The following is a 13,156-nucleotide window of genomic DNA, read 5'->3' as shown; positions in this document are numbered from 1 at the left end:
TGGAATGAGGTGTTAGGGCACGTAAGATCTACCATGAATCACCGGGAGAGAGGAAGATGATTGGGTTTGCTCAAGGAGAGAGGAAGAAGTTCTATGGAAAATGCAGGAAACTAAGGCAGAATTGAGGTGAGGTTTGGGCGACCTGTAGGGTATGGATCAGATGGAGGATGTGATGGCTAATAAGCTGGCCTACTGCAAGAATATATTTGCTGTAAGGGAACTGACAGTCAACGAATCAGATCAAGCAAGCAATGAAATGAGTGCATCTAGAAAAATAGAGTTTTGCATCAAAATAGTCTAAACTATGATCTATGAAAGGAAATGCTGAGAAATGCTGCAAAAAAGGAAAGCATGAAAGAAGACTATTTAAAATAAAGAAGTGAGCATGATGAAGAAAATCTGAAGCAAAGCAAAACTGGACTATTAACCTACTAAAAAACTGCAAACACTAGAACTCCTATGAAGGAGGAAAATCTATGTTTTTGGGGCAGCAAGAGGGTCTTTGCCTCAAATCATGGTCCCAAATGGAGGAAGAGAGGTCAAGGCATTGTTGCTAGCCTTTTGAATCTTCTCTTTATCACTGCTTAACCTGGTATAGAAAGCACAAATGGAAGCAAACTACTGAATAATCAAAAGCAACCTATTCTTAACCATAAAAGAAATACATCTAATAGCAACCGAATCTACAAAGTGAAATAAAACATACAAATACAAGTAAAGAGGAGATTGGCCACTTGGATTGGGCCCTAACCAAAGAGCTTCAGCCTGCTGAGGTAACTCAGTGCTAGCTCAAAAAGGATTCCATTTTTATTATCAAAACAATAGCAAGATTACATGAAACTGTCAAAAAATAATAAGCTCGAAGTTGGAGAAGAGTTTACATAAGCAAAAATCCAACAACAATCCAACCCTAGTGAGGCCCTAGGCCTCTCTACTTATACAAATGAAGCTACCAACAACTTCCTTAAAATTAGGGAGGCTTGGCTCCCAAAACTCGAGATAATCATCAGTCATCCTCCACTTGCTCGGCTACCTTCTAGTGCATGATTCGGTTGCTTGTACTCCAAGCTGAATGAAGGGCAATTCGAAGTGAGGAGTAATAAATGAGGGGGATTCCCCCCTATAACTTCTCTCCTTTTTCCACTTCAAGTTATTTCTACCATTTTTCCACTGGATCCTTGACTTTGACCTCGAAATTCATCAATAATTTGCATTAAACACATGTTAGACCACATGGCATCATAACTAACTCAATTCACTCCATAAGCATAAATATAATCAGAAAACCTTACAATAAGCTGAGAGAATGGTTGATTTGACTAGGTGAGGTGGTAAAATGAGCCCATATAATTACCCATTTATGAGGCTCATCACATACTAAGGCTCCTCTGAGCACATTATCTCTATCTTTGTTACATAGAGGTAGGCTTGTTCCCTTGTACACAGAGATTACAATCATTATATCCTAAATTTCTAGAAATAAATACATCTAAAGATCCAAACACCAACGCTACCACATTTTTTGGGTGTTAGAGACCCACTAAACACCGCATAGGAATCTTGCTTCATGGTCTTGTTGTAGTTTCTCTTCTTTCCATTTGGTTCCAAAATCAATTCCTAGCTCCTCATGATTAATAAACCCAACAACTCCCATAAATGGGTCAATAATTTAGATGTGTGTCATGCTCTACTGCCCCTACATAAAGCACAAATCTATATAGACCCAAGTCTGAGATGCACTTCCCAGTTTGTGAATATTGATGTTGCATATCTCCTATTTATATATTTCAGAACTAAGTGATTTGCGTGCATTTGATAGATCCTCAAGCTTAGGAACCCCCAAGGTCAATATCAAACATGAATATATAAGGGTGTGTGCGAACATCATATTCATGTAGTCAATGCATTGTTTATATTTAATGTCCCATCACATCGACATACAAACACTACAATGCCCACCCATGTCCAGGCTATTAGCATGGACCTCAGCTCTTTCTCAGTGCAACTAAGGTGGATGTGATCCAATTTCCATCTCTCCAAAAGTATATAGTAAGCATTACATCAAATAAGATTTACCACTATCCCTGAAAGGACATACTACCAGGGACGTTGTGGCATAAACATATATATGTAAAAAGGATGGAGCTTCAACAGAAAGGATCCAACTTTGCATCAGGAATAAAATCTATTCACTAGACATTGAATGGGGCTCCAAATTACTCATTGACATTTTAGTAGGCAAATTGCACAAATCCATATCCTTTAGATTGTCCTAATACATCTGTTGCAATGTTACAAGAGAGAATAGACCCAAACACAGAGAAAGTATCATAGAGAACTTTAATGTCTATTACTTTGTGAAGATTCTTAATAAACATGTTCGTTGATCCACTCTTGCGGATGTTGGGATCACGATGTGAATACATTATCCGAATGGGCTTTACATTAAGAGGCATAAAATTCAGCAAATCTCAAGCCTTGCTGGAATTTTCAGCAATGCCATAATTGATATAGGTGTATCCAAGAAAACTCTTGGTGCTGATATCTCTGTAGATGCGAATAAAGAGAACGAGACCAATCTGCTGGAAGAGCCCATAAATCTGGCCATCGGTAACGCTGAGGTCTAGATTCCCCACATACAGAAACGTTGATAGGAATTGATTAGGCAGATTGTTGTTGTCATTCCCAACAGCCTGTTGCTGCTGTGAAACAATAGATTTTTGGAGTTGGACTTGTATCTGTGTCATTCTATCTCTCTTTTATAGAACTTTTATCTCTACTCTCTGATATTGGAAAAAATAGAAATTCGAACCTCCTTCAATTACCACAAATAATTTAAAATAAAAGGAATGAAATCGTGATCAAAATGGAAAACAAAAATCCAAAACCACCATAAAAAAACATGTGAAGTTTAAAATCAAGGTTGGGAGATTCAAACAAAGCAAACCAACCAAGCCCTCCTTTAAAATTCTTAAATCCTGAAAATTGTTAAGTTTGTTGAATTTTGAGTGAGATCTAATATTCTTCTTTCTTACCTTCTTAGTTAGTGTTGTTGCCTCTCTGAGGTTGGGCCCCTAAATAGTTCCTCCCCCTAGGAGTTTCGTACCTCCATTTCTCCCCCCTTGGTCTGCGGGATAACCCCACCGCACTTACTTACTTACAAAGAAACATGTATATACACCAAAATGGAATGCAAGCAACTAAGTTCTATTCAGACTAACCTCAGGTTTTAGTATGTATAGTGCTAATGTTAATGTTAATGTATCAATAGTAAAGGCATGTGCACTTCCTACACCACCAACTTGAGGTGGGGGAGATTTTGTGATGGTTTGGATATGGGAACATGTTCCACCCGACCCGATTCTTTATCATCCAAAAACCCAATAATTAGAAATGGATTATGAGAAAAAAAAGGGAAATGTCTATGAAAATCGAGGTCGGATGGGATCGGTCACTACACATATCCCAAACCGAGTCAGGCTAAACCTGATGATTGAGTTGATTCAAGTTCAATATGTGCATGCCTAGGAGGACCAGGTAGGTGTACGAAGTTAGGCAGTAAGGCAGGAAATGCTCGTTGAGGAAGGACATGGCTGGAAGAAATCAAATTGTAGATTTGCAAATATGGTGTAAACTATAAATTTGACCATCCTCCCCTAGGAGCACTTGACAAAGGTTGTGCTCAGCAACTTATGAAGTTGACTCTTGTAGGATTCCCAGGACGAGAGGGTGAGGCTTCATGCCCATTCTATATGAAAACTGGAACTTTCAAGTATGGTGCAACTTGCAAGTTTGATCATCCCCCTCCTGAAGAAGTTGTAGCCAAATATGTTGCAATGGTTGCAACCACTAAAGATACCTCAACATATTATGATAAGATTGATTGAGGGAATGTTGGAGCCAAAGCTATAGATGAAAATATCAAATATTGATGAACATTGCACAAAGTGGATTAAGGTCTTCTGTTTGAAGGAGACATGAAGAAAGGTAGATTTGTTTGGGGTTGTAAGATTTCACCATCAAACTGCTATTTGTGGGATGCAGGAAAATATGCCAAATTCAGGGTTGCAAGGTTTTCCCATGAAGTTGTTGTTTGGGAGTTTCTTTGAAAATGTCAAAGTTTCCATGCATGCCTAATATTTTGAGGAGCATTGAAATATGTATTTTGGTTGTTTCATATGTTGTAATTTTTTGACTGTATGACATAGGGTAAAGAATTTTACACTGAAGATGTTATTGTAGCTATTGTAGGAATGTTTAGAAATTGGCTATGATTTCGTACCAAAAAAATAATGCAAACCTAGAGATATAGAGATCGACTCAACAACACCTACTTCGACTTCGATAGATAATAAGAAAAGGGAGAAAAGACAGCTACAAACTGCGTCACTCACCATTTGGTAACCTCATCCCAAATATTTCATGTATACCCCTGAATCAAGGGCTCTCCAAACTTGTTGCCACTTTATTGAGGGAGGTGTGCAACAGGTCGATATAAGTGATTCCTAGACAATTACGATCTTAGCTTCTCATATTCTAATTGATAAAATCAAATGGTGACAGCTTCAAGCTACAACCTTCACGATATTGATCTTTCAATGACATCAATGACAATACATGTTCAACTATAATTCTCAATTCCACAAATCTATATAAATGATTGAGGGAAAAGAATGATATTTCCAATTATTCCTAATCACAAAAAGGATTGTTGAATAGAAAAAGCCAGTTTAGGTAGTATATGGGGGCAACAAAAATTCAAATTGTGTAAACAAATTTTTAAAATGCATAAAAAAAATAAGGCATGACCCATAAAAGCATAGAAAAGAAATTTTGGGGGTCTATATCTTAAGCAGGTGCGAGCAAAACAAGGTCACAAAGTTTATATATAGTAGCATTTAAGGTAATTTCTAGTTATTCAAAGAGATGTCTGCAAGCAAATCAATAACACTTAAGATTTTTCTTTCCAAGATATTGGTCAAACAAGAAGCTTCAATTCTTTTGGGATATGAGTAAATTTAGTGAGTTGCAAACTTTATTTTATAGAAAAACACAACTTTCCATAGAAGAAGTTTCTTCTCCACAACCACAGCACCGAAACCAGCCCCAAAAACTCGAAAATCAACCCTAAAAGCATGAAACAATTGACAACAGAAATGGAAAATTTGACAAGACCTGAATTAAATCTAATCATAGTGAAGTCCACCGTACCTTCCAAGTGACAATGACGTGATCTGGCCTTTCTTAAGCACTAGGGGCAACCCCAGGGTATCAGAAAAGGGATATCATTCATATCTAGTAACCTAAATGAACATAGCATTTAATACAGAAACCATTTATCATAATCATCTTCTACAGTAGCACCATGAACACGAACAAGCAAAATCTCATATTCTTCTTAGGTGTTTCTTTGGTTTCTCTATCTCATCACCAACTTAGTGTCCATTCTCTAAAGGACCTGATAGACACATTCATGTAACTTCTTAAACAACAAAATATCTTAATATCGCCTAACTCCAGGCCATGCATATGAATGACCTTCAGTAGAGGGAAAGCAAATTTTAGGTCTGCTAGATGATCCACTACTGTTTCCTTCAAGAATCCTTGATCTACTTCTTGATCCAGGGAGAGAACTTGTTGCATGTGTTTCCCAAGTTTCATTGAATTTGAGAGCTTCCTCTTCAGTCAAGTTGTGAAGATTCTGTACAGTATTCTCCTTGCCATCTACATTTTGTTTCTTATAGACAACATGCATCTTGTCACCAATTTCCTGAGAAACTCCATTATTCTCTTGTTGTGAGTCATCCCCAGGCTCTTGCTAAATGCGAGAAGGCTTTAACCGAGTTGGGTGTTGCACTGGAAAATGTGGATGACACAGCAAGTGCTGCTAAGTTTATAGCCACCCATAATTACAGAGATACAAGAGTTGTTGCAAGTGCTCAAGCTGCAGAGATTTATGGCCTTGATATTCTTTTAAATGGGATCCAGGATGATTTTTACAATGTTACTCGCTTCTTGATGTTAACCAGGGATCCAATAATTCCACGAACTGACAGACCTTTCAAGACAACCAGGGGAGATTTTCAAGGTACTTGTTGTATTTTCTTTTAGAAATATCAATTTAATCAAGATTGAAGGTAGACCCTAGAGAAAGCGGCCATTGAGGGTGGTTGATGATAGGAACAATCAGACTGCAAAATACTCTGACTATCTATTATATGTTGACTTTGAAGCCTCTATGGTTGATCTACGAGCACAAAATGCATTAACTCACCTACAGGAGTTTGCAACATTCCTCTGAGTACTGGGTAGCTATCCAATTGATACGACCCCTGTGAATCATCCTGTAGTTTCATAGGCTTACAGATCATTGGTTTAAACTTCAAAGGTTTCTACCCTTGTGAAGCACATTGTTTTCCACTGCCCTATTTCATGGTTGAGGCGAACAAACATTTTGGCCTCTGCTTATTTATCCTTGGTGTCCTGTCAAGGAGATTGCATTCCAGAGGTTCCCGCAGTGCTCAGTTGGCATGCACAGGTTGAAAATTAGCAACTTATCCATATTAATACTACTTATAGCTTGCCAGGTTTTGATGTGGGCCTGAAGTGAGGATTGTCACCACCTGGTTCTGTAAAATATAAGATAGATGCATGTGCATCTTTTGTATATTTGATTTTTTGTAAATATAGTTGTAGGACATTGATAGAGACAAACCGAATCAGGAATAAATGATGCCTTTCTAAACTTGAATATAATATTATTGTGCTATATTGAATCACTAACATTTTATTTGGATTAAAAAAATGCCACTATTCTCTTGCTTCCCTTGGCTATTGTTCTGATCACTTCTTTTTCATTATTTCATGAAGGTTAAGAATTCGTTGAATATAACTCAACCCTCTCATAGAAATATTTGATCTCTCTCGTAGAAATGGTAGTGATGTTCACCCTCTTGGAATCATAATGGGGATGCAGATAGTAAGGAATGTATGCTTCCAATCTCAGCTCCGTCGAAAACGGGACACCGGAGAAGCGATATCCATAGTTTGAATTGCTCCCGGCTACTAAAACACATCTGTCAGGTAGAACATTGGCAGTGGAATGATACATGCTCGGGATTTTAGTGGGAGCCAGGACTGTGAACCTATTGCCTAATTCTTCTGTGGATGTGTAGAGAAATAGACTTAATGCGGGCTCTTGGGCAAATTGCCAGCCGGCTATGCCATTTCTCGCACCATAGATTATGAGAATCTGGGTAGTGGGGAGAATGAGCATGTCGCCCATGACTCTGGGGCCAAGCATGTCCTCCATCTCCCATTGCGGATTCTGAGACGTGATCTCCATTCTCCCGCAGCTCCTCAACGCCTCCACGAACGTCTGGTTCATAGTAGCCTTTACAAAAGCTCCATCCGGGGCTCCTCCACAGACTAGGATCTCCACCTTCTGGAAATTATTAGGGGACTCCAGGGGAAGCATTACTGAAGAACCAGACGAAGGATAGTTCTGGGCGCCACCTCCAGGCATGGTGGGGAAGGTTTTTAGTACCTGGTTTTTGTTGTAGTCGAAGAGGATGGAATCCTTGTTGGCGAAAATGAAGAGATTTCCATCTGACGAGAGATGGAGGAAGGGATAGAGATTGTTCTCCTCTCCCACTGAGTTGGTCTTCATGAGGAATGGGAGCTGGAAGGCCCTGTCAGAGGGGGCTTTCGGAACGAATTCATAATTGAACGATCTATGCCCCCTATGACAATGACCCGACCATCGGGCAAGATCTGGTTCAACGCGTACCATCATTTGGCAGTGAGGTGGACCAACGATTCAATCCAGTTGCAGGCCGCGTCGGAGCATGGGACGAAGTAGCGAATGACTCTTGTCCCATCGCTTCATCCTCTGGTCTGAATGAGTGTGCCATTTTTGGAACACGAGCAACTACATTCGTTGAATCTTACCAATACGAAACACAGGGTCCCGAGCTTGGCTACTCGGTTTGGCTCCTGGGCTTGGATCCCCATCTACAATTGCAAGCGATTTTCAAACAGAAGAAGAGGGTTTCCGGGAAGCTGAAAAAATCAATATTATGCACAACTATGATAGCTATGCTAGTTACAGTTTCACGAAAGTAAAAGGATTCATCGCGGAATCTAAAAACTGAATGATTTACCAATTTTGACACATTTTTTGTGAGAAAACCATTCAAGAAGAGCGAAAAAATTCCACTTGCAAGCTCCAATCACTGCAATTAATCCAATCATCGCGGCTACTGCTCCCACAGTTATCCCAAGAATTACATAACATTTTTTCCCTTCTGCAATTTGCACAGAGTTAATGGGTATGATCTATTTAACCCAAAATATATAAACCCTTACTAAATTAAGTAGTATATTCCTTTTCATGCTAAACTATGTGAAACAAATACCAGATACTACAAGAAGTTTACCTGGAGGGGCTGCTGTAGGAGGCGGCGGTGATGGGGGCGAATGCGGGGGGAGCACTGACAAATTGACAAGAAACCTGATTTAAGAAAAGTAGTGATGATAAAATGATCAAAGAAACCCTCTGCGCAGGCCATCCTTTCTATCGATCCCTCTCGTTGTTCTCAATCCTCAACCCCTCTCCCGATCAACCCTCCTACTATTGTTGATACCTCCGGGAATGATGTTGTTGATACCTATAATCCATCGACTTCCCTTCTAATCCATCTTCATAAGAATTGGACTGTCGAATTTTTATCATTCATGATCCAATCTAAAATCCCCGCCTAAAATCCCCCTTGTCCTCACGTGCTAATTCTAATATTCTCCCACTCGATCCCTATTCTTCCATCACTAATAATTTTTTTACTAAAAATAACCCTAACAATATTATTAATTATAATAATATCTCCAACCTTTCTAATCCTAATCTTGTTTTCCTAAGTCCCCAATTATTTTCCTCCCCTTCATTTATCCAACTTTAATAATATCCTCTCCAATTATAACTCTCTTACTAATTATAATTTAATTAATAATAAATTCCTCATTAATAATAATTTCTCTAATAATACCTCTAACAATAATAATAATAAGAAGAAAACTAATAATTCTCTTAACATATGTAATAATTTGAATAATATGACTCCTAACAATAATAATAAATGTATTTTTAATAATAATACTAATTCCTACCTTTAGTTGGATTGGTTTTAAAAGCAAACCCATTTTATCTTGAAATGAAAAATAAGCACCATGATCAAGGCATGTCATGAGAAAGGGTACAAAAGCCAAAGGTGTAAAAATTAGGGCAAAACTCCATAGGACTGAGGGACAGGGATAAATGCACCAAACTCTTTTTTCAGGATCTTCAACAACAACAGGAGTTTGATTACATCAAAGCTATTCAGATTAAGAAATGTAGGCTCATTAAGAATAAAGAGATTTTTCAAAATCTTGTAGCCTACCACAAACTGATATCACATCCAGCACTTCAATGAGAAGTCTAATGAAGCATCATGGAGAGAAGAATTTTCCTACAACCAATTTCATTTTCCAATTTTTAAAACAAACTCCAACTAGAAAAACAGGAGGAGGAGAAAAAGGAAAATATTTTTTGGAAGTAGAGGAAGTTGGTCATGGCCTTCAATCTTATTAGCACATGACAAGGAATCTCTATCTAGATTGTCAAGAATATTGTCATGTTCTAACTTCTCTTCTGCCACTAAATTTATCTCCAACATTGTTGCACAAGAAATCAATGTCTTGTATGCTAGTAGTTTCTATGCTTACAAATATATAGTCTTATGATTAAACAATTATCATTTCCAAGATAACAGTCAAGAGTTTTATAGATGGGTTGTGCTAGTAGTTTCTATTCTTGAATCCATGGGTACCCTACAGAGTCAAAGTTTCCTCATGCATATACCTACAACCGAAACATCTTTTGCTGGTTGCAAAATTTTAAACTACTACCATCTCCCGCTTTCATTTTTTGCTGCAACCTTCCTGCTTACTTGATCTTTCTAGTTTTTAACAATAAAGTTTTGATTATTTTCCTAAATAGGTTTAGGTTTCTCATCAGGCTTAGTTTCTTGTGTTAACCTTGTCTTACAATTTGAGTCCCTTGAACGTTTATCATGAAAATATTTATCAATAAAATCATAGCCAAAAATAAATATAATCTTAGTGGTACTCTCATGTGGTAGTTCAACTTCAACTACTTATAGTGCATTTTCATTTTATTCCAGGTTCTTCCTATATGTATGTATATAAAGAAGATGATAAACTTGAGGCATCGGATATGAAATGACATAATGCTATATCTGGGCTACATTATGATTCTAGGTACTAAACCTAGGGTTTTTCATTATGGAATTGAGTTTGGTGTTGGCAATTGGAAATTTGACAAGGTTGTTTGGAGAGACATAGATATGACAAATGTGTGTTGGAAGTTGTTTCCAGAACCACCTAATATTTCTACACTGACATCAACAGAGGGTGGAGACAAGACTGGTGCAGATGTGGGATTTAGAGATTAGGGACCTATTCATAGGGCTCTACAAAAAGCACCAAAGTGAAATGTAGTCTATGACAATGGATATTTATGTGTTGTGGTTGAATTGATTTGGGAAGTGGTATGCACCCATTGTTAGGATATTCCGACACATAGGATATAGTTAAGTTCAACTTGGTCTAGTATAGAGTTAGGTTAGAGTTAGGTAAAGTGTGTTTCTTTACCGTTGTACATTTTGTAACTTACAATCTGACGGTCACGATATGTAGTGATCCGACGGTTCACTCTCACCTCGGTATTACCGACACTTGATCCGTGGCTTGACACCCGATTGGTCCATGAGTTCTATTTAAAGCGCATGGAGGGTCATTGTTTGAGTAATCCATGCATGAGAGAAGCTTATGTAAATTTTCATTCTTTGATTAATAAATTGCCTGTAGTACCCACGTTGGGACAGGCCGTGGACTGTTTCCCTCCTTGCACTCTGAGGGTTTTAACCACGTCAAAAATACTGGTGTATTGATTTGAGATCTGGTTGTGAGCGGTGTCCTTTTGGTATTCTTTCTGAGGAACTTACCCTGTAAATTCCTACATGGTATCAGAACTATTTAAGGGCCGCGTCCGTTGGTGATCCAAATCTGAAGCCGGTAGAACTGCATGCGGCTGTCGTTTCCTAGATCTACTGTTTTTGACTACTTTCGAGCTGAGAGTACTGCTCTGTTGCGTTCAGAGCATCTGTTTCAGTGAGGAACCCCTTTCGTTTCACGCGAAAAGGTTTCCGGTAGCCCTAGCTGCGTCATTTTTCAGATCGGGAGGTATACAGTGTTTTTTGCAGTTTACTGTTATTTTCTCTCTACTTATTTCGGTTTCGGTTTATTTAGGCTTTTTTTACCGGATCTATACCTTTCATTTCTGTGTATGCTCTTTGCCCTGCGACTCTGTGCGATCTGGGAAAATCAGAAACAGAAAGGAAGGATTTTTCTCATGCGTATGCTCTTTTCCCTGCACCTTAGTGTGATCTCGGAAAATCAGAAACATTGAGAAAAATATTTAGTTTTTCGGCTAAAGCTAACTTTGAGATTTTTTTTAAAATTTCTAGTTTTTTGGCTAAAGCTAACTTCGAGCCGTAAGGTTCGTTTTTCTTTGCATATTTGTGTTGGGTTTTTTGTTTTGTGTTTTGTAGGGAAAAAGAGCTTTCTCAAGGCAAGCACGCAAACCGAGGCCCCCCCTCTCTCTCTCTCTCTCTCTCTCTCTCTCTCTCAAATTTTTTGTATAGATCAATTGGTTCAAAGCTTTTTTAAGAGAGTAGAGGTCTTGGGTTCAAGTCTCCATTTTGTGGGGGCGGATTTTTTTTCATTCCCGCACATTCGCGCACTTTGCCGGCAACGTCAACAATTTTTTTTCAAAAAGCCATAACTTCTTCATCCGGAAGCCTTTTTCAGAGCCGTTTTTTTTAAAACCGCCTATTTTTTCGAGATCTATCCATTGGAACACTTACTTTCAGCATCTTCAGCTTTAGGTTTTTAAAAAAATGGAAAGTCCATGCCAAGTCATTCTTGACAGCACTAACTACTTCCAATGGGTAGCCTACATGGAAGATTTACTTAGAAGGTCTCTTCAGAATAGCCACAGACCAAGAGAAGAAACCGAAAGATGAAGACAAGGCGGAAAAATGGGAAAATAGACAAGATCAAGCACGTGGTTTGATAGGGATGTCTATTTCTCCTGATCTTAGATTCCACATTGCAGAACTTGAGACTCCTCATGAAGCATTAGAAAAACTTGCTAAAGTTTTTGGAATTAAAAATGAAATTAGAGCCCATCAACTTGAAAATGAGCTGCTTACTTTGGATCCTAATAATTTTTCTTGCATTGAAGATTTTTTGTCCAAATTCAAGACCCTTAGATATCTCTTGGAAGGTGTTAAAGTTAAGAAAGAAGATGGTAACCTTATTTATTCCATCCTTACTAAGTTGGGACCAGCCTACTCTGTATTTGTTTCCACTTTCCATTCTACAAGGGAAGCTTTCATTTGTCAAGGACAAGAATACAAGGCCCCTTCCTTTGACTCCTTTTGTGATTCCTTAATAAGAGAACAAGAAAAACTCTTACACCTTGGTCTTCTTAATCTTGGAAACTCTTCCACGAAAGCGTTAGCCGCCCAGCAGCAACCAAATTCAAAGAATCCTAAGAAGTCATATCCTCAAAAGAATGGTCCTAAACCATCTCAGCCTCAAAATGAAAGATCATTTCAGCAAAATGATAAGACCAATAAAAACAAATGGAAGAAGACTGATAGACATTGTAACTTTTGTAATCGAGATGGCCACTTAGAATCTAAATGCTTTAAGAAGATGGAAGCCTTGGAAGCCGCAATGAAGAAACATAACATCCATGTGGAGCCTACTTCAACTTCAACTTCCGGAATGGCACTTTCTGCATGTCATTATCAATCATCTCAGTCTGGTTATGCATTAAATGTATCTTCTTCTTCTTCTCATTCTCATGAGTGGCTCATTGATTCTGGAGCCTCTTGTCACATGGCCAAAAACCAAGCCATGTTTTCTTCTTTAAATGATTGTAACACCAAAAATATATATATTGGTGATGATAGATCTCTTAATGTTGTAGGGACTGGAACTGTTCATCTAGACAATGGTCAGTTTAATG

The 13,156-nt window shown here is 38.3% G+C and overlaps 1 protein-coding gene across 1 annotated transcript in view; it reads right to left on the bottom strand.

Moving 5' to 3' along the window:
- Positions 1–7,525, bottom strand: part of LOC149223887 (uncharacterized) — a 68,073-nt gene extending 60,548 nt beyond the window's left edge. Inside the window, exon 1 of the mRNA XM_089388029.1 lies at positions 6,950–7,525. Within this exon, the coding sequence (XP_089244155.1) occupies positions 6,950–7,525 (576 nt within the window). The remainder of the gene's footprint in view (positions 1–6,949) is intronic.
- Between the last annotated feature and the right edge of the window lie 5,631 nt (positions 7,526–13,156).

This window comes from Pinus tabuliformis, chromosome Q (genome assembly GCF_031772625.1).
Source record: "Pinus tabuliformis cultivar Carrire ecotype Pingquan chromosome Q, CPIR1, whole genome shotgun sequence".
In the NCBI taxonomy this organism is placed as follows: Eukaryota; Viridiplantae; Streptophyta; class Pinopsida; order Pinales; family Pinaceae; genus Pinus; species Pinus tabuliformis.
This window is presented reverse-complemented; position numbering and strand designations above follow the sequence as displayed.